The following is a 26842-nucleotide window of genomic DNA, read 5'->3' as shown; positions in this document are numbered from 1 at the left end:
ACACCTTAACTACACTTAGGGTAATTGATGGGACATTGTTCATGTGGACCAAAATGACTAAGTTGCCCACTAGGTGGAGGTTTGACTTTAGGATGACCTATAGAGTGACTCTGTTTGACTGATTAAAAAGTCCAACCTAGAGACCTTGCATGGATGTGCACCCTTTACCAAAGTTGTAGCCAATTTATCAAGGAACAAAAGTCTCAATATGACCATCTCATGAAAATGGCTAGAACATGCTCAAACAGGGCCCACAAGTCAGGTTTCCCTGCTGATTTCAGACTTAGAAAAAAATTTCAGTCAAGTCCTGACTTACAGTTTCATGAGTCCCTCTTTGAGACCTTGTATCTCCCAATCCAGACCAAATTAGTGCAAGCCCCAATTGACAATGTTGTAGTACTACTATAGCTATACAAATTTGCTGTTACTACCTGCCGCTAACTCGGGATAGATTACGAGCTATGAGGCGATGAAATGGCGCTGTCAGTCGTGCCACCGGACCCCGATTCAGTTCGTTTCAGAAAACATTCAGTGAACGTCATGGCCGACCGATTCAGAGACTGGCCACCGTGTGGCGTGCATGCCCAGCTAGCACCTCCACATCGCGCGCCCATGCTCCTAGGTGAAAGCCAAGCCAACGCCTCGCTCACTCCCTCTTCCTCTCGCCATTTCCCTCTCTGTCGCCCTCCTCCACACGAGCGCGGTGACCGGGAAGACCGTGACCGCTGCCGAGCCAAATCACCCTAACCGAGTGCCATTGTCCGATTCCCCTGAACCACAGCACCACCGTGAGCCCCTCCACGTCCTTGAGCTCGGACATGGCTGTGCCGCTCGAGCCTCTTACTGCCCCCTCTTTCCCTTGCTGTAGGTCCAGTTAGTGATGCTGATGCTCGTAGGGTAGACCATTAGGGCCGTGATGCCGTCGGCTCGCCGAAGCTGGCCAACTCGCGGCCGTGTGCCGCCATGGCCGCCGCCATTCCCCCTAGCCACCGCAATTGCTGCATTTAATGGTACCCCTAGGTGCGCACGGGTGAGGTGAGCATGCCGGTACCCGTGGCCTCGCCGAAGCTGCCACCAGCGGCGAGCTACCGCCATCGCTCTTCTTCCCTCCCCTGTTTTCTCTCTGACTAGCGGGGCCCGCTTGTCAGCAGCCGCGCGCGGGCGGGAGGCGACCACGGGCCGCGCGCGTGAGTGGGCCGCACCGTGTTTCTGGGCCGTGCTGGCGTGTCCGGGCGCGCGTGTCGTGGGCCGCAGTGGTTTTCCGGGCCAGCCCAGTAGTTGGTTAGGGTTTCAAAATTTGTTTTGTTTTATTCTTTTTCATAGATTTGGGTATAGATTCAAAAATGCATATCTCTTGGTTGGTAGATCCAGATGATGTGGTTCTAATTTTGTTGAGTTCCTGGTAATGTCTAGTTTATATTAAAAATATAATTTATGCCATGTTCTGTTATGAAAAATGGAGTTGCTAATTATCTCTTTTAATCATGTGGGAAATAGGGGTAATTATATCTTTTTCTGTGTAGCTCCAAATGGCATGAAATTTTTATGGTGTACTGCTCATATCATGAATAGCACGTAGTTAAATTTTCATACACTTTGGACACTGTATGTAGGAGTTATGTAATTCTCTTGTTTGCATGGATGGATCTTGTATGTATTTTCATAATTTTTCTATAGATCCAGTAAAGGTAAAATTTGGTGACTTCTATTCTTATGCTAGAATGATACTAGGAAAAATATGAAATCTGTTGCTCGATATTTTTCAATAGGGTTTCCTAATTATGCTAGAAATAGACCTGCCATCTGTTATTTTTGATACAGCAAGTTCTGCTTCTCCAATTGCTTTGAAATTTTTATGGTAGTCTATGTGAAGCATGAGGTAGCTACTGTAATTTTTGTAGATTTTTCTGTACAGTTTTACTATATGTTGCTTTAATCACCTAATTAACTAAATAAATTAGAAAAGGACATTAAATAAATTATTTAGAAGTTTGCACTATACTTTCTGATGTTCCTCTGGTATGCACAACAAGTTGGTAAACTTGGTTTGGTCCAATTATGCTTTTGCATCATCACTAAATATTTAATTTAGTAAACCTGCTATTTCTGGACAGATTCTATGTTTACTTAAATTCGATTTGGTTAATGTAAGAATCATGCTTTGATGTTTATAAATGATTTATAGAGAATTTCATAAGCTTTCTAGAATGTCCTCTTGCAAGTCATTTGAATTTGTAGAACTCTTGTTGTGATTGAATTAAGGTACTGCTCGTTTGCGTATGAAACCTTAACTTTTGATTTAAGTATGTCTTTACTATTCCTAAGCTTGTGGTAATGTTCCTAGGTGTTAGGCCTTTAATTGAAGATGAGCATCTTTATCTTAGGTTATGCAAGTTAGGTAAGTTGATCTTGTTCTTCGAGTTAAGTTAGATACATGTTTTAAAGTGATTTGAATAGAGCTATTCTTAATCGGTAAACGAGTGTCCAGTGATGTTTTCGTTAAATACTTACTGTTATCCATTCATCATGAGCATCATGTCATTCCTTACACATCCATGATATTTATCTTGTGCATCTGCATGTAATAGGTGTACCGGAAGGAGTGACACTACTGGAATTCGAGGAACCGAGCGGGGAGCAGCAGCACCCAACACCGGAGGTTCAGGAGGTGCAACCCTCACGAGAAGTGCCAGACAAGGTCGCCGTTGAGTGCCCGGATCACTGTCCGTGCAACTTTGTGAAAGGCAAGCCCCAGAGCATATTAAGCCTCTTAATTTCTGAAATGTAATTAAAGTATTATTGTTACATATATATTGTTGCATTAAGTTTAGGTGTTGGATGCAAACACTTGCTGCATTGGTTATCCAATCCTTGTCCAGATATTGATACCATGAATCCTATGTAGCTCAGGCTCGTGTAGTGCTTAGCCCTGCTTAAATGCGGTAGAAGTCATGTGATTTCCTGTCACCACGAGCTATAGGGATATACATATGGCACGGTTGGCTATATTTGCTATCGTGGAAAAGAACCTGTCTTAATTTGAATTGAATACTGGGCGGAGGCTTGTCGGTTTGCAGTGACTCCGTCTGTGTCGCTTGAGGACCGAATCTTGGAGCCTTTCCTGTTCATGTTGAACGCATGCCTCTCTCTTAGTTGGCCAGGTCTGGACACCGACCACGAAGCCGAGTAGCTCAACTCAGGCCGGGAGTCGATAAGTATAAAGTACGCCTCAGAAGGGAGCCATAGGTGTGAGTCCAAGGGCAGGTGATTTAAAAGTCCTGATCGTCCTGGCAGAAGGGTAATCCCTGAGAGTGCTGGTGCTGATCGAACCCGTGAATTTGGTTCCTGAGTTATACCAAAGGTGACCCACGGCTACCCTTGCAAGGTATGCCAGGGCGAGAGTTAGGAATACCCCGTCAGCTGAGTTGTAATTCAATTCGAGTCACCGTCTCTCACCGGTTAGTGAGAACTTGACGGGCTTATCTCCAAAGTAGATACACTAAATAACATAATGGTTCAGGAATGATGATATGATGATGACAGCCTTATTATACCTGCTATGGTTAATATTGGTTGCTCCTAATAAGTGAGTGCTCTAGTACAGGTGCTAATCTATTGGATAGGTAAATGATGATAAACTTGATGCTAAGTTTAAATTGGGCACTATATTCATAAGCTCTTTTATGCAACTGTGTCAAGCTAGCCCACCTCATAAGCCTTGCATGACCCTTGGTGTCCTTTATTTCTGGTTTTGATGGGTAAGTCTAGCTGAGTACCTTCTTGTACTCAGGGTTTATTTCCCACCTGTTGCAGATGACCAGTTCTACTTTGGTTGCTGCAAGTATTGCCTTCTCCCGACTGGGGATGAAGACTAGACCATTGGGCGCGGTCTCTCCTAGTTCTCGTACCTGGAGATGCTTTTGGTGGGACATGACTAAGATCTGGCAATGTATTTGAAACTATGAAGTTATGTACTAAACTATGTTGCTTCCGCGAATTTGAACTTGGTTTGTAATATTTTATTTGAACTCTGATGGATGTAATCTGGATGCCACTTGTGAAATGTTGTAACAAATGATGTGTTGTGTTGAATCACTATGGTCTTGGTTTGTATGTCGGGAGTTGTTTGAAATCCTTCGTAATTTCCGGACTACCGGGATTATGGGAGCTTAAGTACAGGAATTTGATCACTTCGGTGATTGTTTTTGTACTTACGTTCTTATAATTTGGTTGGTTCTGTTACAGCTGGTATCAGAGCAAGATTCGACACTAAACATGTCATTTGTGTATTTAAAACAAAAGTATTTGTGAAAATTCTAAATTAAATACTAAGTGTTGACAGTGGTCATATCCTTTATGCCCAAATAAGGACTCTTAAGTGGCTTATTAAAGTACTAACTTGGGGGTTCCTACTTGTTTCTGTTTTGTTGTCCATGCGGCGTGCTATTGTATGGATGCCATCCGCTTGGGTGGTAATGTATGGATCAAAATACCTCTACGCTCTGGTAAGTGGGAGTTTTGAGAGCATGACCGTCCAACCGTCGGTCTAGGGGAGAGTAGTTGTGGTTGCTTGCATACTTACATGTTCGATCATGTATCTATGAGAGTACTTAAGTGTGGGTATCTCTGTCGGGTAGCTGTGATACTAGAGTATATACATCGGGGGATGTATGTATGAAAGTATTTAGTTTACTGCTTACTTTACATGCCTTTTTGGGAAATTATTGGGCTGAAATGAAATTTGCTGCAGGTACACTAACAACGTATCGTTGTAGATCGACTAGCTACCGTATACGAGAGAACGTATGTATGCCACCATATATTTTGCTAGCCTTTAAATTTTTCTAGGTTTGTGAGAACGTACGGATCGTGCATGCATCATGTTCAAGCATACATGGCATTTCTTGCATTACTCCCTTCTTTAAAATTTGATGATCTCGACTAATTAAATTTTGTATCCCTTAAATGATTCTCCCCTTAAGTTGCAACTTTTTGCTACAGATGGCATGCACGAAACGCACTGCTCGCAAGTCTGTCGGAGGTAGGGTGCCTCATCACCAGTTAGCTCCTCGTGAGCCCCGTCCTGAGCCTACTGAGGAGGAAAGGCTGAGGGCAGAGCTGGCCCGGGTGACTGCTGAGAGGAGTGCGGCTCAGCAGTGTTTGGAGCAAGTAATGCAGGAACGGGATCAAGAGACCCTGAAGGTTCAGAAGTTGACAGTTGCTCACCGCAACTGTGAACATATGTTGATTCACGTGCTGAACCAGCGAAATGAAGCCTGGAATGAAGAGAATGCGTTGAGAGCGCGATAGGTTGAGCTGGAGCAACAGTTGGCAGCTGCAGAAGAGTACAATGACCATCTCCATGAGGAGGTTCACCTATTACACAATCAGCTTCACCCTCTCCTGCCCCCTGATGATGAGAATGACAATGAGGATGAGATGGGCTCTGGTGTCATCATGGCTGAAGATGATGATGACATTGAGGTTAATGGACCTGAGGACGTTCCACCTAAAGAGGAGGAAGATGGGGAGCTAGAACCTGCTAGTGATGAAGATGGAGGAGAGATCTTCGACACTGACTCCGAGGACGATGCGTAGTTGAGCTTACTACTTAGCTAATGCGCTAGAGCTAGTCTTTTGTTGATCCTCATGCATGAACGAGTAGCTTTGTAATAAGTTAATTGTTGGGATGTAATATCGAACCCTATGTTATCTTTGATGTAAGTTTGGAACCTCTATGGCTTGGATGTAACCTATCAAACGTGTTATGCTCCACGTATGTGAGCCTTTGATAAATTCCATCTATGCAGTCTATAGATCTCGTTGTTGGTTAAGTTCATCGCATTAATGTGTCAATTGATGCGCTTGATGAGTTGTGTGATTGTGATGGATGATTGTGCCTCTGTTGATTGTATAAATTCATTGTCTCCAATGGAATCAGTTTGGCATAATTATACAATTCATCTACAAAATTTTCCACATCGTCAGTGCACATTGGCTATATATTTTGTAGATGGCTTATAACCTTCATCGCGGTCATAGCCTTGGAGATGAGGAACAACCACCTCCTCCACCACCGCCCACACCAGCTGAGCTAATGTAGACAATCGTCGAAAGTCAGCGCATGCTAGCTGAGGCTATGCGCCAACTGGCTAACCGCGATAATCGACATGTCCGTCAGGGACCTGAGCCAAACCAGTATAGCAGCTTTAAGGACTTCATGGACACAAAGCCTCCTATCTTTAGAGAGGCAGAAGAACCATTACAAGCTGATGAATGGTTGAGTACGATAGAGCAAAGGTTTCAATTGCTTAGATTAACAGAAGGTATGAAGGCCTCGTATGCAGGACACCAGCTCCAAGGCCTTGCAGGCATCTGGTGGAACCATCATAGGACCACCTTCCCTACAAACGTCGAGGTGGTTTGGGACCAGTTCTAGGAAGCTTTCAAGGGACATTTTATCCCTCCTGGTCTCATGGAAATCAAGCACAGCGAGTTCATGAAGCTAACTCAAGGCAACAAGAGTCTTAATGAATACCTCTAGGCATTTAACAACCTGGTGAGGTATGCTCCTGAGTTTGTTGATACTAATGCCAAAAAGATAGCTAGTTTCAAGAGAGGACTTTCCCCTAAACTGATGAAATCTATGGGCAACTATAAGTGTGTCACCTTCAATGAGTTTATCAGTGACACCCTGACTCAGGAGAATAATGATAAGGTATATGCTGCTTCCAAGACCCATAAAAGAAACTTTGAGGCAGGTGCTTCTCAGTCTAAGGCACCAGTGGTATCCAAAACCCAATATCATCCACCTAATGCTAATGTCCGGTACCGCCCACCTCAGAAGAAGAATCAAGCTAAAACTGGTTTCCGCAAGGGGTACATAGTTTCCTTGCTAAAGAATACCTCTGGGTAGGGCAGCTCCAATGTCCCACCATCTAATAGGCCGTGCTGGAACTGTAACAAGCCTGGTCACTGGGCTAATAATTGTCCCTATCCTCCCAAGCAGAATGCTCAGGGAAATGTCCGTCAGGGGCGTGTTCACTACACTACTGTGGAGGAAATTCCTGCTGGTGAAGTGGTCACCGCTGGTAAGTTTCTTGTTAATGATCACCCTACAGTTGTGCTCTTTGATTTGGGTGCTTCACATTCCTTTGTGAGTTCTACTTTTGCATCTGAGCATAAGATGAATGTGATTACAATTGTCAAGGGTGGTTATTGTATTAGTGCTACTGGAAATAATATCATGACTAACCAAGTAGTTAAAGATGTAAAGATTGAGATTGGGGATCAAGAGTTCCTTGCGGATCTTGTAGTTCTGCCGGGGGTAGGAATCGATGTAATCCTAGGGATGAAGTGGATGAGCGGGAATGGAGTGTTGATCGATACATCAACCCGTGTGGTAATGTTGAGAGATCCTGTGGATAAGAAGGGTTTTCTAGTGCAGTTGCCTCGTGATATCGCTATCCACAATACAACCAATGCTACCCTAGCCAAAGCCATTGAGGATATACCGGTTGTCTGTGAGTTTCCAGATGTCTTCCCTAATGACTTGCCTGGATTACCTTCGGACCATGAAGTAGAATTCAAGATAGAACTCATTCCGGGTACGACTCCTATTTCTCGAAGGTCCTATAAAATGCCGCCCAATGAGTTGGCTGAGCTGAAGATTCAGTTGAATGAGCTATTAAAGAAAGGTTTGATTTGGCCTAGTTCTTCTCCTTAGGGTTGTTCGGCTATCTTTGTAAAGAAGAAGGACGAGTCTCCGCGCATGTGCATGGATTATCGCCCCCTTAATGCTGTTACTATCAAGAACAAATACCCTCTTCCTCGCATTGATATTCTATTTGATCAACTCTCCAAAGCTAAGGTATTCTCCAAGATTGATTTGAGGTCTGGCTACCATCAGATCAAAATTCGTCCTGAAGATATACCTAAGATAGCTTTCTCTACTCGTTATGGCTTGTTCGAATATCTTGTCATGTCCTTTGGGTTGACAAATGCTCCGGCACACTTTATGTACCTGATGAATTCAGTATTCATGCCGGAATTGGACAAGTTCGTCGTCGTGTTCATTGATAATATCCTTGTATATTCTTAGAATGAAGAAGAGCATGCTGAACATCTGAGAATTGTTTTAACTCAATTACGTGACAACCAGCTTTATGCTAAGTTCAACAAGTGCGAATTCTGGTTGAATAAGGTACCTTTTCTAGGTCATGTGTTATCTGGAGATGGAATTTTGGTTGACCCTACTAAGGTGCAAGAAGTCCTAGATTGGAAGGCACCTACTACGGTCACAGAAGTCCGAAGTTTCTTGGGTTTGGCTGGCTATTATCGTCGTTTCATCCTGGATTTCTCTAAAATCGCCAAGCCCATGACTCGACTACTTCAAAAGGATGAGAAGTTTGTGTGGACTTTGAAGTGTGAATAGGCTTTCCACACTTTGCGGACCTTACTAACTTCTGCTCCTGTATTGGCACAACCTGACATCGAGAAGCCTTTTGATGTCTATTGTGATGCATATGGCACCGGTTTGGGGTGTGTTCTTATGCAAGAGGGCTGAGTCATTGCTTATGCTTCGCGCTAGCTTCGAAAGCATGAAGTCAATTATCCTACCCATGACTTAGAGCTAGCCGCGGTTGTTCATGCCCTGAAGATTTGGAGACATTACTTGCTAGGTAATGTGTGCAACATCTATACTGACCATAAAAGTCTCAAGTACATCTTTACTCAACCCGAGTTGAACATGCGTCAATGACGATGGTTAGAATTAATCAAAGACTACAACCTTCAAGTGCACTACCATCCTGGCAAGGCAAATGTGGTTGCTGATGCCTTAAGCAGAAAGGCTCATTGTAATTCCTTAGTTAGTGAAGACTTTCATCTGGCACACCTCCTTCATCCTGTAGTACTCCACAATATCACTGTGGATTGCTCTCTTAGAAGTCGAATTATCGAACTCCAGAAGACTGATGTGGGTGTGTTTCACATCAAGCGGAAGATGAAAGAGCAGGAGACCAAGCACTTTAGGGTCGATGACAAAGGAATTCTCTGGTTTAATGATAGGCTTGTAGTACCCAAAGACAAAGAACTTAGAAATCAAATTATGGCTGAAGCCCATTCTTCTAGATTGTCCATCCATCCTGGTAGCAGTAAAATGTATCAAGATCTCAAGCCATATTATTGGTGGACCAAGATGAAGAAAGAAATCGCAGCCTACGTGGCAAGGTGTGATAACTGTTGCAGAGTCAAGGCTATTCACATGAAGCCCGGGTTATTGCAGTCACTCTCTATTCCTGGCTAGAAGTGGGAAGAAATTGTTATGGATTTCATTGTTGGGTTACCCATTACCAAACAGGGTTTTGATTCCATCTGGGTTATCGTAGATCGTCTAACCAAATCCGCTCACTTTATTCCGGTCAAGTCTACCTATCACCCTCACAATTATGCTGATATTTATTTTCAACAAGTGGTACGTCTCCATGGTGTACCCAAATCCATTATTTCAGATAGAGGAAGCAATTCACGGCTCACTTTTGGGAATGCTTACATTAGAATCTTGGCACTCATCTATCCACAGTTCTGCCTATCATCCGCAAACATCAGGACAGAATGAGCGTGTTAATCAAATTCTTGAAGACATGCTTAGAGCTTGTCTTATCTCTTGCAAAGGCTCTTGGGAGAAATGGTTGTCTCTCGCTAAATTCTCTTATAACAACAGTTATCAAGAGAGTATCAAGATGGCTCCTTTTGAAGCTCTATATGGCCGCAAGTGTAGGACTCCTTTAAACTAGGTGGAACCCAGAGAAAGAAGATTCTATGGTATTGATTTTGTAAAAGAAGCCGAAGAGCAAGTCCGAACTATACAGAAGAATATGACTGCCGCTCAGGCTAGACAAAAGAGCTATGCTGATAAGAGAAGAAAACCTATTGAGTTTGAAGTAGGTGACCATGTTTATCTGAAGGTATCCCCTATGAGAGGAGTAAAACGTTTTGGAATCAAAAGGAAGCTTAAGCCTCGATATGTTGGACCTTACCGAATTATCAAGAAAAGTGGAAGAGTAGCCTATAAACTCGATCTACCACGTGAAATGGGAGCTATATTCCCGGTATTCCATGTGTCTCAGCTGAAGAAGTGTCTCCGTATTCCCGAGGAAAGAGTAGCAACGAGGAGAATCAAATTGAAATCTGATCTTTCTTATGAGGAGAAGCCCGTGCAGGTTCTGGATACTCAAGAAAGGGTGACTCGTAGGTGAGTAGTTAAGTTATACAAGGTAGTTTGGAGTAATCATAGTGATCGGGATGCAACATGGGAGCGGGAGGATTATCTAAAGGAAAATCATCCAACTTTCTATACTAAATGGTACACTTTCCAAATCTCGGGATGAGATTTTTCTAAGGGGGAGGGCTGTAACACCCTAGGTGTTTGGCTCCCACAAAATTGCATTTCATTTCATAAACATGTGCATCATCTATCTCATCATGCCATTGTTACTGAAACATGTATATGCAACATTCTCAATTATGTTTGTTTCATACTTGATTGCTTGTGAATGGTAGTTAGTGCAACATGTGAATGCAACATGATTTTCTCATACCTTGAAACATGGCAACATGGTAGTGTAATATGACAAGTTTAAAATTGCAACAAAGTCATGAAACATGTGAAACATGGATTTGCAACATTAGGGTAATTTGAGTGTTTTGTTGTTTTATCACATGTGATACTTAGAAGTTGGTGTAGCACTTGTGTAGAGTGGTTAATTATGGTCTAATACACCTTAACTACACTTAGGGTAATTGATGGGACATTGTTCATGTAGACCAAAATGACTAAATTGCCCTCTAGGTGGAGGTTTGACTTTAGGATGACCTATAGAGTGACTCTGTTTGACTGATTAAAAAGTCCAACCTAGAGACCTTGCATGGATGTGCACCCTTTACCAAAGTTGTAGCCAATTTATGAAGTAACAAAAGTCTCAATATGACCATCTCATGAAAATGGCTAGAACATGCTCAAACAGGGCCCACAAGTCAGGTTTCCCTGCTGATTTCAGACTTAGAAATTTTTTTCAGTCAAGTCCTGACTTACAGTTTCATGAGCCCCTCTTTGAGACCTTGTATCTCCCAATCCAGACCGAATTAGTCCAATCCCCAATTGACAATGTTGTAGTACTATTGTAGCTATACAAATTTGTTGTTACTACCTACCGCTAACTCGGGCTAGATTACGAGCTATGAGGCGATGAAATGGCGCTGTCAGTCGTGCCACCGGACCCCGATTCAGTTCGTTTCAGAAAATATTCAGTGAATGTCATGGCCGACCGATTCAGAGACTGGCCACCATGTGGCGTGCATGCCCAGCTAGCACCTCCACATTACGCGCCTGTGCTCCCAGGTGAAAGCCAAGCCAACGCCTCGCTCACTCCCTCTTCCTCTCGCCATTTCCCTCTCTGTCGCCCTCCTCCACACGAGCACGGTGACCGAGAAGACCATGACCACCACTGAGCCAAATCACCCTAACCGAGTGCCATTGTTCGATTCCCCTAAACCACAGCACCACCGTGAGCCCCTCCACGTCCTCGACCTCACCAAAACCTCATCCTCGCCTCAGGTAGGGCTCACTGTGAAGGCGGCTCCACCGGGTCGCCATGTCCCCCGCCGGCCGAGCTCGCACGTGGCTGTGCCGCTCGAGCCTCTTACTGCCCCCTCTTTCCCTTGCTGTAGGTCCAGTTAGTGATGTTGATGCTCGTAGGGTAGACCATTAGGGCCGTGATGCCGTCGGCTCGCTGGAGCTGGCCAACTCACGGCCGTGTGCCGCCATGGCCGCCGCCATTCCCCCTAGCCACTGCAATTGCTGCATTTAATGGTACCCCTAGGTGCACACGGGTGAGGTGAACACACTGGTACCCATGGCCTCGTTGAAGCTGCCACCAGCGGCGAGCTACCGCCGTCGCTCTTCTTTCCTCCCCTATTTTCTCTCTGACTAGCGGGGCCCGCTTGTCAGCAGCCGCGCGGGCGGGAGCCGACCACGGGCCACGCACGTGAGTGGGCCGCGCTGGCATGTGCGGGCACGCACGTCGCGGGCCGCAGTGGTTTTTCGGGCTGGCCCAGTAGTTGGTTAGGGTTTCCAAATTTGTTTTGTTTTATTCTTTTTCATAGATTTGGGTACAGATTCAAAAATGCATATCTCTTGGTTGGTAGATCCAGATGATGTGGTTCCAATTTTGTTGAGTTCCTGGTAATGTCTAGTTTATATTAAAAATATAATTTATGCCATGTTCTGTTATGAAAAATGGAGTTGCTAATTATCTCTTTTAATCATGTGGGAAATAGGGGTAATTATATCTTTTTCTGTGTAGCTCCAAATGGCATGAAATTTTTATGGTGTACTGCTCATATCATGAATAGCTTGTAGTTAAATTTTCATACACTTTGGACACTGTATGTAGGAGTTATGTAATTCTCTTATTTGCATGGATGGATCTTGTGTGAATTTTCATAATTTTTCTATAGATCCAGTAAAGGTAAAATTTGGTGAGTGCTATTCTTATGCTAGAATGATACTAGGAAAAATGTGAAATCTATTGCTTGATACTTTTAATAGGGTTTCCTAATTATGCTAGAAATAGACCTGCCATCTGTTATTTTTGATACAGCAAGTTCTGCTTGTCCAATTGCTTTGAAATTATTATGGTAGTCTATGTGAAGCATGAGGTAGCTACTGTAATTTTTGTAGATTTTTCTGTACAGTTTTACTATATGTTGCTTTAATCACCTAATTAACTAAATAAATTAGAAAAGGACATTAAATAATTTATTTAGAAGTTGGCACTATGCTTTCTTATGTTCCTCTGGTATGCACAACAAGTTGGTAAACTTGGTTTGGTCCAATTATGCTTTTGCATCATCACTAAATGTTTAATTTAGTAAACCTGTCATTTCTAGACAGATTCTATGTTTACTTGAATTCGATTTGGTTAACGTAAGAATCATGCTTTGATGTTTATAAATGATTTGTAGAGAATTTCATAAGCTTTCTAGAATGTCCTCTTGCAAGTCATTTGAATTTATAGAACTCTTGTTGTGATTGAATTAAGGAACTGCTCGTTTGCGTATGAAACCTTAACTTTTGATTTAAGTATGTCTTTACTATTCCTAAGCTTATGGTAATGTTCCTAGGTGTTAGGCCTTTAATTGAAGATGAGCATCTTTATCTTAGGTTATGCAAGTTAGGTAAGTTGATCTTGTTCTTCGAGTTAAGTTAGATACATGTTTTAAAGTGATTTGAATAGAGCTATTCTTAATCGGTAAACGAGTGTCCAGTGATGTTTTCGTTAAATACTTACTGTTATCCATTCATCATGAGCATCATGTCATTCCTTATGCATCCATGATATTTATCTTGTGCATCTGCATGTAATAGGTGTACCGGAAGGAGTGACACTACTAGAATTCGAGGAACCGAGCGGGGAGCAGCAGCACCCAACACCAGAGGTTCAGGAGGTGCAACCCTTAGGAGAAGTGCTAGACAAGGTCGCCGTTGAGTGCCCGGATCACCGTCCGTGCAACTTTGTGAAAGGCAAGCCCCGAAGTATATTAAGCCTCTTAATTTCTAAAATGCAATTAAAGTATTATTTTTACATATATATTGTTGCATTAAGTATAGGTGTTGGATGCAAACACTTGCTGCATTGGTTATCCAATCCTTGTCTAGATATTGATATCCTGAATCCTATGTAGCTCAGGCTCGTGTAGTGCTTAGCCCTGCTTAAATGCGGTAGAAGTCAGGTGATTTTCTGTCACCTACGAGCTATAGGGATATACATATGGCATGGTTGGCTATATTTGCTATCGTGGAAAAGAACCTATCTTAATTTGAATTGAAGATCAGGCGGAGGCTTGCCGGTTTGTAGTGACTCCATCTGTGTCGCTTAAGGATCGAATCTTGGAGCCTTTCCTATTCATGTTGAACGCATGCCTCTCTCTTAGTTGGCCGCGTCTAGAGACCGACCACGAAGCCGAGTAGCTCAACTCAGGCCAGGAGTCGATAAGTATAAAGTACGCCTCGGAAGGGAGCCATAGGCATGAGTCCAAGGGCAGGTGATTTAAAAGTCCTAATCATCCTGGCAGAAGGGTAATCCCTGAGAGTGCTGGCGCTGATCGAACCCGTGAATTTGGTTCCTGAGTTGTACCAAAGATGACCCACGGCTACCCTTGCAAGGTATGCCCGGGCGAGAGTTAGGAATACCCCCTCAGCTGAGTTGTAATTCTATTCGAGTCGCCGTCTCTCATCGGTTATTGAGAACTTGACGGGCTTATCTCCAAAGTAGATACACTAAATAACATAATGGTTCAGGAATGATGATATGATGATGACAGCCTTATTATACCTGCTATGGTTAATATTGGTTGCTCCTAATAAGTGAGTGCTCTAGTACAGGTGCTAATCTAGTGGACAGGTAAATAATGATAAACTTGATGCTAAGTTTAAATTGGGCACTATATTCATAAGCTCTTTTATGCAACTGTGTCAAGCTAGCCCACCTCATAAGCCTTGCATGACCCTTGGTGTCCTTTATTTCTGGTTTTGACGGGTAAGTCTAGCTGAGTACCTTCTCGTACTCAGAGTTTATTTCCCACCTGTTGCAGATGACCAGTTCTACTTTGGTTGCTGCAAGTATTGCCTTCTCCCGGCTGGGGATGAAGACTAGACCATTGGGCGCGGTCTCTCCTAGTTCTCATACCTAAAGATGCTTTTGGTGGGACATGACTAAGATCTGGCAATGTATTTGAAACTATGAAGTTATGTACTAAACTATGTTGCTTCCACGAATTTGAACTTGGTTTGTAATATTTTATTTGAACTCTGATGGATGTAATCCGGATGCCACTTGTGAAATATTGTAACGAATGATGTGTTGTGTTGAATCACTATAGTCTTGGTTTGTATGTCGGGAGTTGTTTGAAATCCTTCGTGATTTCCAGACTACCAGGATTATGGGAGCTTAAGTACAGGAATTTGATCACTTCGGTGATTGTTTTTGTACTTACGTTCTTATAATTTGGTCGGTTATGTTACAGCTGGTATCAGAGCAAGATTCGACACTAAATATATCATTTGTGTATTTAAAACAAAAGTATTTGTGAAAATTCTAAATTAAATACTAAGTGTTGCCAGTGGTCATATCCTTTATGCCCAAATAAGGACTCTTAGGTGGCTTATTAAAGTACTAACTTGGGGGTTCCTACTTGTTTCTGTTTCGTTGTCCATACGGTGTGCTATTGTATGGATGCTATAGCTGAGGGCTTCAGAGGTCACAAGTAGCTACCGTATGCTCACTGGATCACATTCCTTATCCACAGAGTTGTTACAGTTAGGCCGCCTGAGATGCTAGCTGAGTACAGTGGTGCCACTACAGAGTTTCCTGCTTATAACCTGACTCAGATGATCCACCACAGTACACCACAGGCACCTAGCTAGCCACGCCGTCGCCTAGAGGTGCTAGAGACTGTAGCCTAGCAGGATGATATTATCAGAGGTATTGTAGCTACAGAGGAGAAGCAGCTTGCTCAGCAGGAGGGGATGGTCACGAGCAAGCCCAGTGACAATTCTAATGATGACTACCAGCCCATTCCTTAGATGCCTCCATGATGACATGATGCTGAGGTCGGTAGCTCTAGTTCAGCGCCACCTACCCCACAGACAAACCCCGCTCTTCTTGCTATACTTGAGCGGATGAGGCGGGATTAGGCACACCAGGCTTAGGAGACAACTGCTATATTTGCTCAGTTCCAGACTCGGCAGGACGAGTTTTAGTGACAGCAGCTAGCTATTCAGCAGCAGATGCAGGCTCTATAGCAGCAGCAGCAGGCCATGCATCAGTAGTAGCTTCTCATGCAACAATAGCTTCTCGGATTCATGCAACATGTAGTGACAGCGATTAGGGCCCCACCGCCATAGGCTTCGCCCCAGCTTGGTCAGCCTGCCACCACTTTGATGACTCCAGCATTACAGCCTATTAGGCTTCAGAGCCAGGGACAGCCACCAGCACAGTATGCTTCACCTACAGAGCAGGTGTCCTAGTGGTTCGCTTCGCTAGTGATAGCCCCACAGTTCACACCTCTTCAGACAGTGTTTACACCGGCACAAACATCGTCACTGCTAGTGCCAGACACTTTAGTCTCCAGGAGCCTTGGTGCCTCCTTCAGTGAGTTGATAGGGCAGCCCACTCCTCCATACCTGCATGTTCTAGGTCCTTCTACAGCTGCACCTATCACAGCGACTATAGAGACGCTCCCTTCCTCAGTGGCATCATCAGAGCCAGCTGCTTCAGTCATACCAGCACAGCCTACAGCAGCTCCAGTTCCTGATTTGACCTAGACTGCTTCAGCATCACTTCTAGCTACAGAGGGTCAGACAGCTTGGAGCTTAGGGTCAGATGATGATGGTGACCAGTTCTAGCTCGCTCCTCGTACCTTAGCGCCCGGCTCATCCATTGTAGCCCCGCCGACCAACCCTTAGGTTTTCGTGTTTGACGCCAAAGGGGGAGAGGGTTCGAGTATGATAGCGTTAGGGGGAGCGACATATCTAGGGGGAGCTTAGTTATTATATTAGCTTATCTATTTATATTTGGAGTTTTTATGTGTGATACACTATTATGCATTTGGCATGTGTTTTTATTTATGCATTAAACTATATTTATGTGATAGTGATATCTACGTGATCGTGCTATATGACATGTGTGCTCTCTACTGTGAATTATTTATATGTCATATCACTTGTGCTATGCTCATTTGCCTTTGCTTCCGCGTTTTACTCCGATGCAAATGAGCTTCATTACTTGTACTCATGCTTATTACATATCTTTTGAGTACATCATATTGGCTTGGGTCATATAAGCTTGCCTAACACTTTTGTTCTTATTGCTAAAAGCTTATATGAACAAAGCATGGTAAAAACCTCATCTCTTTCGCATACTCGAGGTAGTATTGTCATCAATCACCAAAAAGGAGGAGATTGAAAGCATCTAGGCCCCTAGTTGGGTTTCGGTGATTAATGACAATACATGATTACTGTAACTAATGTGTGTTTTGCAGACACAATTAAGTTAGGTCACGGTAATGGCGATCGATTGGGCAATCAAGGTGGTTATGCCTCTACGATGGAAATCATTTTGGTTTTCAAAGGATGGACGACAAAGTTAAGGATGGACTAGTTCTAAGTGTCGATTGGAGTTAGAGAGACACTTAGAGTAGTTTAGGACTTTGTTTTTCCTTTGGCCGTACTATTAAGGGGGGTATGAATGGGTAGCTTGACCTAGGTGATTCTAGTGAGTTAGGTGTGGTGCACACTTGTTAAAACTAGCACTATATAGCTCCATAACAGCCCTTTGATCCAATGGAGCAAACTTCATTCACATATGATCGAGAGTTGGAAGTGAATGGAGGGTCAAATACTGACCGGACGCTGGCTCTGGTGTGACCGGACGCTGACTCAGGGTCCGGTCAATTCATTTGACCAAGGTGAAAGCGTTTGGAAGTGACCGAATGCTGAGAGGTCAAGTGACCGGACGCTAAGGGCCAGCGTTCGGTCGACTCTAGTAAGGTCCCAGAGAGAGAAAATCCTGATCAGACAAGTTCGATCAATGCTGACCGGACGCTGATAAGGTTTCGGCTACTGACCGGACACTGCTCAGCAAGTGATCAGACGCTAGGGGTCTAGCATCCGGTCAACATCAGTAAGGTTCCAGTGAGGGGAAAATGTGACCGGACGCGTCCGGTCAGTGCTGATCGGATGCTGTCCAGCATCCGATCAACACTTAACCACTGGAGTTCGGGGTGTACTAACTGGTGCGTCCGGTGAACATGACCGGAGCGTCCGGTCACCCCGCAGAGGCACATAATGGTTTGTTTTTCAGCCGGTGTTATAAATACAACCTCCACTCGTGTGTGGGGGTACTTTTGCTCATTCCAACAGCTAAGAAACACCTTAGAGAGTGTCAAGAAGAGCAAGGTCCTAGTGAGGTGATTGAGATTTGAGAATCCCAAAGAGAGCCCTCATTAGTGAAGCAAGTGTAGCAAAGTGTGCATCCACCCTTCTTATTAGGCTTGTCATGGTCAAGTGAGAGTTCGTGCTTGTTACTCTTGGTGATCGCCATCACCTAGACGGCTTGGTGGTGATTGGGAGTTTGGTGATCATCCGGTGGAGCTTGTGGGTGACCCAACTTAAGTTGTGAGCGGTTGTGGGTGATTCACCGCGACGGAGTGTCGAAGAATCAACCCGTAGAGAGCACTTGATCCTTGCATGGATCAAGGGGGAGCTACACCCTTGCGCGGGTGCTCCAATAAGGACTAGTGGGGAGTGGCGACTCTCCGATACCTCGGCAAAACATCACCGCTTTCCTCCTTCTCTATCTACTTTGAGCATTTACTTTGAGCAATTCAATTCTTGTCTTTACATTCATAGAATTGTCATGCTAGAGTAGGATTAGAACTTATGTTGCAAGTCTTTTGTGCGGTAGAACAATTAGAAACACTTTCTAGGCAGAAGGGGTTAATTGGGCTAACCATAGGATTTAATTATTAAAAGAAATTTAGAATTAGCCCAATTCACCTCCAACATCATGTCTCATTTTCTCTAGCTTTCTCAACTATCTTTCACTAAGACATCCTGTCGACAGAATATCATCGGCAGTCCTCCGAGGGGTATCCTACGAAGGTAGATTGATCGGCAGAGGAGCGTGTGATCAAGAACAAGAAGGCAACAGAGACACACGAGTTAGATAGGTTTAGGCTGTTAGTATGACGTAATACTCTACTCCTATGGTCTGTTGGTTTATATTAGCTATCGTCTAATATTGCATGTGTTTGGAGGGGTCCCTACCCATCTTATATAGTCCGGGGAGCAGGGTTACAAGTCAGTTAGATTTGAGAGACAACCGGAAAGTAATAACTGATTACAGGAATTTTAGGATCATATATATCCTAACAGATCTCGTAGTATCTTTGGGATATCTTCTAGATGTCTTGCGGAAGGCGCCGATCAAAGTCGTGCCCCGCAAGGCTTCGTCTTGTGGGCTAGACCGCCCCTGAGGGCGCAGCCCATGTGGTCTGTCGTGGGTATTCGGGGTCATACCCCCACACATCCGGTCTCGACATTACGTAGCAGCTGAGAAATGCCATCGTTATTCTCGATGTCGTCAGCTAGCATGTTCCTAAACACATTATTAACTATGGCCACATGTTTCGTGTTGACACCGGGTTCCTTGTTAGCATCGTGGATGGCTACGTCAGGCATGTCCACATCATCGTTGTTTTCTTGCGGAACATTCACACCAACCTCGCCGTGCATAGTCCAAATTATATAGTTTGGCATGAACCCCCTGGTAATCAAGTGCGGTCGTATAGACTCAATTTAACGAAAGTTCCTTTGATTCTTGCAATTTTTGCATGGGTAGAAGATAGGGTTCCCATTCCCAGCATGGGCTTTGGCATCGATGATAAACTAGCTGATGCCATGCATGTACCGCTTGTCCATTCAGGATAGATGCATCCACTCTCGATCCATCTTTGCACAAAAAAATATTGAGACAGTAATTACAAAGAATTAATAAGAAATCGAGCTTCATGAACAACAATTGTAGCTCGAAAGTATAATTTTTGGAAAATATTATTGTACACTAATTATTGGAAAATTGAAATTGGTAGCCCCGGCCCTGTAAATTGAAAATCATAGTAAAAAATAATTATTGCACAATAATGAAGAACAACTATTCTATTCCATGCCACATAAAAATGGAGACACTTATTTTAAAAAAGACTAAAATTGGAGACATGATCATGAACAATAATGTAGCTCCAAACAATGCCCATATAAATTAAAAAACAGAACCCCATAAAAAAATTATTGCACAATAATGAACAACATTTATTCTACTCCATGCCACATAAAAATGGAGACACTAATTTTTAAAAAAAGTCTAAAATTGGAGACATGATCATGAACAACAATGTAGCTGCAAACAATGCGTTGTTATGTGACACATAGATTAATTTTCTCAACAAATTGTAAAAGAATCTACTCTACTTCTAAGAACTAATTATAGCATCACATACTAACAATAATGATCTTGACCACCATGGAATAATTATCTAGGAATTTAAATGTGTTCATAGACACCAACCTTTTGGATGATGGATTCACCACAATTTGAGCCTTGCACAAATGTCCAATTGAAAAAGTGCTCTCTAGAATGGAGAAAGAACTAGAATAAGAATCAAGCAATATAGCCATCAAAACGAAGCTAATTAAGCAACAAAATCAAAGGAGTGGATGTTTGTTATTAATCTTAAAGCAAAAAAGATCAAACCATTCTTCAAAATCCAAACACTAGCTTCATGGTGAAGAGCAGCCGTAACAATGGAGGGAAGGGCCCAAACGCGCGCCTCTATTCTCGGGATGGACGAGAGGAGCAAGGAGAGGACGGCTGCAGCCTTTTTGTACTGTAGGCTTATCACCGTCGGTTCTTGGCTAGAACCGACAGTGATAGAGCCCAATCACTGTTGGCTCTTGGCTTGAACCGGCAGTGATATGTGACCGTCAAGCCACTGCCGGTTAGATACACAAACCGGCAGTGATAGTTGTCATCACTGACGGTTCGGTCACATCCCAAATCAATTTCTGGTTTTTAGAGCCAAGAACCGATAGTGAAGGGTCAATATTGCCGGTTCTCCTAATTTCGGTAGTGATGAGGCCGGCAGTGAAGTGCTATTCTGTAGTAGTGCCTTGACGGCGTACAACCTTTATTAGCTTCTTGTCCAGTCTCATCGTCTGCGTGCCGCTCGCATCATTGTAACTGTGGGGCGATGCTAGAGTATCTCGAGATATGGTAGATTAGTATCATGTAATCCTAGCTTACCTTATATCTAAGTGACGCTTCTTACCCCCTAAATAATGTACTCCTATGTAATCCGTCGACGAGGCTCATTAATACAATCGACTATTCCACCTGTTATATTCTTCCCACAATAGCCTAATAATATACATATAGTTTATGATCTTCTGCCTCTTAAATGTGCCATAAGGATCATGCTAAACCAAGTGCAATGCACACTTATGAAAGCAAGCCAAATCTAGGGATGAAGAAAAGGAGCATAAAAAGTTATAGCCTATGCAGCTGAGGTGTTTCTAAATGTATTTTGAGTCGTCATAGAACTTACCCTAATCACACCCAGAACCTATAAACACTGTCTACTCTATTTCCTAGTATTCTCATATATGAAAAATAGTGGTTGGAGGTGACTCAATTTTGGCAAATTGCAAGCGGCGCTGATGATGGAGATGGTTGGGCGACGACTAGTGTCAAAAAAAAAATCGATGCCCTATGCGGTCACCTGTGTATGTTTGCACGTGGATGGCTCTATTTTCCAAGCGCGAATAGATTGAAAGTTAGGATAGGGAGTTGTTGGAAAAAGATTTATGGAGAAATAGTTTTATAATAATTTTTCTAAAGTAGATTCATTTCCACCACTAGATTGGATTTGGATTGGATTGAATGATGACTCGAAGGGTCTGCGGTTCACACGGCCTGTGGATTCGCCTCGTCCCTGCATGCTGCAATCCAAGCATTGGGACTTAGAATTGATTGACCGTGTGCGGTAGGCGAAATGTGAGGCAGCCCTTGGCGATTGAGGGGCTGCTGTGATGAACCAGCTTCTTTTTTTTGCGACTCAACTTTCCATTCATTCAAGATGCATCAGGGTTACAATCCGCAGTCACCAGGCCAACGACACAGGATGGGGCATACTGCCACTCACCTAACCTAGTGTCTCCTGAGACTTGCTTTACTAAAATATGAGCTACTCGATTACAAGATCTACTAGCATATAACAATTTGAAATCAGAAAAATGCATAGTAATATCACGAGCTTCCCTGATGATCGGCGCAACTCTTGACCTCTGGGTGACACCTGCTTCCCAAAGCTTGAGCAGCTCTTGGCTATCCATTTCAATGATCAAGTTCTGGATGCCGCTCTCTTGAGCAAATGATGAACCAGCTTCTTGATTAACTCTTTGTTCCTTTCGTGCCCAGCGCTGCTTGCTTGGAACTAGAATGTAATGGAAGACTAGTTTACATTGAGCCTTTAGTTTAAAGTTCTATGTGTGTGGACGATTGTTGTGTTGAAATATTGTCACGAACATGGTTAATTATCTATCTCATGTGTTGCCATGAGTTTCTTTAGTTGCATCAATGTTGGATGCTCATGTACATTTGTGTTGTTTTCATTACAATGATGAACCCAAAAATAATAATTATGAAGTTAATTTAGACCAATACCAAATAGCTCATGTATGCTGGATGAATAAAAAAATCTAACATGCAACCTTCCAAGGGCACAAGTGGCAATTCCCACCAAAATCTGCGTTTTCTAGATCTCGAGCTGCGCTTCAAGCTAAGCCAAACAGGTTTCTTAGCTCCATGGTGGGAGCCCTGATCCACGGTTGAGCTGGTCCTCTGGATCTGTGTTTCCAAATTGGCCCCGATACGTGCTAACTTATTTTACACATAAATTCTATATCCTACGTAGGCTTCTTTGCCGATTAATTTTTTGCCGATTGTCCTTTGCCGAGTGCGGCACTCGGCAAAGCCTTTGCCGAGTGTATTTCGGGCTTTGCCGAGTGCCGCAGACACTCGGCAAAGAGAGGGTGTCCGGTAGTATACTATACCATGTACAACTGGGCCTAGGGTATTTCCAGGACCCACCCGGTAAACCCTCTAGGTTAGCCTCTGGTTTTAGGGAACTGTGCTACAGTAGATATCCCTATATCCCCTATATGTTATTAGCGTTTGTTTTGATGTACTCAAATCCATCTAATCTACATAGGTTGGGAGCGATTGAGGTAGAAAATTAAGTTGTCCTTCCCAACTCACGTGGAATAGAGTGGATTGATTCCAAATAAACCCTTAAAGGAAATTAAATTCATCTATAATAAAATTTTAGACAAAGGAGAGAGGGGATAGGGTAATTGTTGGAGTTGCTTTTAGACTCGGGATGTAACTAAAAAAGAGTCAATCCAAACATAGCTTTTTGGGACAGAGGTACGTAGTATATGAACTGAACTTATTAAACTTTATTCAATAACAATCCAAATACAGAAAACACAAACCAAAGAATAACAGATACAAAACTCTCCAAGCTTTGAACAAATCAAAGGCAAATGAGGAAGACACAAACAAAATAACAACAGTTGCCATGTCGTACAATGCAACAGCACGTACGCTTGCAGCTCATGAACAAATTAAACACCACCAACAACGATCTGGACCGATATATTGATCCTTCACCAATCACCGTGCAGTTTTTTCTGAAGGTCTTCCACATTGCACTGGGACAAGTTGATGAACAAGTCGCTAGTAGTGATTGATCGCCCTGCAGTTCTTCCTGACCTGGCCTTGGTACCCGGTCTTCACTTCGATGCTGGCCATCTTCACCATGGCCTTCTCGAACTTGTCCTCCCACCACCCGGGGATATTGGCGTTGTCCAGCACCAGCTTGTCCGTCTCCGTCGACGTGAGCAGGTCGGCGTCGGAGGTGAAGAGCACTGTGTGCGACAGCACGTTCTTGTAGTACTGGTTGTCCATGGCGTTGGGCGTCACAACGTCCTGCATCACCGTGGGGTCGTTGCTGCTCGTCGGGTTGGCCGGGCAGCGGCTCTTGAGGAACCCGGCTAGCCCGGGGCTGATGTCGGAGGGGACCGAGGCATTGAGGCGGTCGGAGACGAAGGACGAGCAGTGCGAGCGGCCGACGGTGTGCGCGCCGGAGAGCACGACAAGGTCCTCCACCGACATCCCCTTGACGGCGAAGCTGGAGACGAGGGTGCTGAGGTTGGACGTGGGCGGGACCAGGAACTTGAGCGACTCGGAGGCGTTGGAGAAGGTGCCGTCCAGGCGGCCCGCCGGCATGTCGAAGCTGACCTTGCCGCCGCTCAGGAAGTAGGACGCGTCGCGGGCCGCGAAGGCGATGATGTCGGCGCAGGAGACGACCCCGGGGCATGCGGCCTCCAGGGCGTCCTTGATGGCGTCGATCAGCTCGAAGCCGCGCAGGCTTGGGTTGTTGGGCGCGCTTGTCTTCTCCGGCGTCGGGCTGAACGGGGTCGGGTCCAGAAGCACGGAAGCATCACAGCCCTATAGTCGTCAACAGTGAAACGTTCAAGACAGTAAGTCATCGTCTATAGCTACTTTATACTCCTATATAGTTTCGTAAGAACGATCTATATATACGTTGCAATGTAACAAAACCCTTCTTGGATGATAAAGTAAAGTACCTCGACGAAGCAGTCATGGAAGAGCATACGGATCACAGCGGCGCCATTGCCAGGGTTCTGGGCGATGGCCTTCTCCATGATGGCCTTCACGATGGCCTCAGCCTGGGGACACTTGTAACGGTAGTACCCGAGCTCCAGAGGGTAGTAAGGGCTGGCCTGACACGCCACGGCTAGGAGCAGCAAGCTAAGTAGTGCGGCGGCTAAAACGGACGACATCGTCTTTGGTGAAGTAGCAGCAATAGCCATGTCTGCTATATGTGCTTATTGGTATGTATCGATCTCTTCCAATCAAGAGGTTTATTTGAGTCAAGAGCAACTCAGAATGTGATGAATAAGAACTAAGAAGTGATGGAGATGAGTTGCTGCTCAAATGAGGAGATATTTATAGCTGGAAGCAGGCCGAAGGAGTGCAACATTGACCATGTCATTATGTATAGCCATATGGACAACATGCATGGGTTTAAAATTTGAATAAGAGCTAGTTTGGTGAGCAGTTTGCCCTACTATTTTTTACTCGTTAATTACCTTTTCCGAGCGTGGTACGGTGCAAGGAAAAAATGAGGATTAAGGACTTTATTAGTCTGTTAGACAACAGCATTTCACTAACCCTGGACAGAGGCTGCTCAACGAATGAGAACTGTAGTCCAAAATCAGATATGCATCCAGCAAGTCACCTTGAAACTAGCCATAACATATTCGTGCCAAGTGCACGACTAGATATATATGTGGTTGAATAATGCATAGCTACGGATAATTTGCTGGATCAATCTATCACTATGCCAGAAATGCTAATTAGTGACGCATCCAGAGGGTCATTAGTGACGCAAAAAACACGCGTCACTTACGTTGCGTCTGTGATGTGAAGAGATTAGTGACGCGTATTGCAGCGACACGTATTGAGAAAACGCGTCTCTGATGTTAGATAGCAGCGACGCGTTTGAGAAAACGCGTCTCTGATGTGAGATAGCAGCGACGTGTACGGAGAAAACGGGTCACTGCTGACCCTTCATTAGTGACGCGTATAGCCAAAACGCGTCTCCGATAACAATTTACAAAAACAAAAAAAAATCTAGATCAACGGTTTACAATTCTGAACCCCTTGTTTCACAATATGGTACATTTCACAACAGTTCTCATGATACAAATACATAACAGTCAGTTAAACTGTAAGTGATTACAAAGTATCCACCAGAACTATGAAAAATGTGACAATTGCTTTATAGAATAAATGGCAATACATATACCTCTCCTAGCTACTTCCTTTCCTCTCAGCTCAACGTAGGCCAACTACTCCCAGGCTACAACAAAACAGCATATAGTTAATTAAATACATGTCTAGATCAAAAATATAGTAACTGTACAAAAGCATTTGAGTATAATACTCCTAAATATACGTGCATCTGAACTATTTAGGTGTTATATATATACACACACGGTAAGGCTATTCTGCAGCTGGCCAAAGAATAACTTATTCTATGGCCACCTTGATTTATGATAATGTTTGTACCAATTTACGATAATGACAATACACATTTACGATATATGGGTTACTATAATTCAAGATGATACTTACCATAATGCTATAGTAAATCACTTACGAGGGAGTTACCATAATCTCGTAAATTAGTATAGTACTTATCGTAACTCAAAGTGGCCACATAATAACTTATTTTGTGGCCAGCTACAGAACAGTACGTCTATATATATCAGTATGTTCTACAAAAATAAAAAAACTGATCAATGCTTTAATTCTGAAGAATATGCCAAAAAATGGAAGTTAAGATAGGATCTACAAACCGGCAACCAACAACAAAGAAAAACAATAAACAGTCGACTATCCGCGCAAAATTGCATCCACAACAGATGAAAAGAAGACACTACCGGAAACAGCATATTTGCCGAGTGCATAAATGTTTGTCAAGTGCATTCTATCGGGCACTCGGCAAACAAGCTCTTTGCCGAGTGTTGCAAAAAACACACTCGGCAAAATAATGGCACTCGGCAAACAAACTCTTTGCCGAGTGCTGAAAAAAAACACTCGGCAAACTAAGAAAAAACACTCGGCAAAACAGAAACACTCGGCAAAACACAGTCAGTTGCAACAATTTCCTGCTCCCGAATGTATAGATCGATCACAATTTTTTGTTCAGTCTTAGTGCGCATTCTAGTAATTCTTATTTCCATTTCTAGTCCACGAATCAGATTATACTGCCTTCTATCCCATGTGCAACTTGAAGGTAGCCACTTCAGATTATTTTTTCTTCTAAAGACAACAATACAGAATGAGTGTGAATGCCTAGCGCAGGCTTGTTTTTCTTCTGCCATTCCAATGATTTATTTTGGTGGTTGGTTTTCTTCTGACATTCCAATGATTTATTACATAATAAAATAGTTAAAATAAAGTGGTATACTCTGTGGTTGCTGCTGCAGCTAATTAGCCTTACTATATTGTCAGTTTATACTCTGTGATGATCGCTTGTATGGAATTTGGAGCACTCTCTGTGCATCTGC

At 43.6% G+C, this 26842-nt stretch overlaps 1 protein-coding gene across 1 annotated transcript; it reads right to left on the bottom strand.

Moving 5' to 3' along the window:
• Nucleotides 1–23117: 23117 nt before the first annotated feature.
• On the bottom strand, nucleotides 23118–24682 carry LOC136539965 (peroxidase 2). The gene is made up of 2 exons (XM_066531949.1): nucleotides 24332–24682; nucleotides 23118–24191 (listed from the first exon to the last, which is right to left on the bottom strand). Exons 1-2 carry the CDS (start codon nucleotides 24575–24577, stop codon nucleotides 23418–23420), a joined length of 1020 nt encoding a protein of 339 aa, XP_066388046.1. The 5' UTR covers nucleotides 24578–24682; the 3' UTR covers nucleotides 23118–23417.
• Nucleotides 24683–26842: the final 2160 nt, after the last annotated feature.

The sequence above is a fragment of the Miscanthus floridulus genome, chromosome 2, assembly GCF_019320115.1.
Source record: "Miscanthus floridulus cultivar M001 chromosome 2, ASM1932011v1, whole genome shotgun sequence".
NCBI lineage: Eukaryota > Viridiplantae > Streptophyta > Magnoliopsida > Poales > Poaceae > Miscanthus > Miscanthus floridulus.
Note: the sequence above shows the minus strand (reverse complement) of the source record. Positions and strands in the feature narration are given on the sequence as shown.

Excerpts from the sequence above, each read along its gene's own strand:
- LOC136539965 (XM_066531949.1), bottom strand. The coding sequence starts at position 24,577 with ATGGCTATTGCTGCTACTTCACCAAAGACGATGTCGTCCGTTTTAGCC. Across the intron at positions 24,192-24,331 it reads TCCATGACTGCTTCGTCGAG|GGCTGTGATGCTTCCGTGCT; the intron begins GTACTTTACTTT and ends TGACGACTATAG.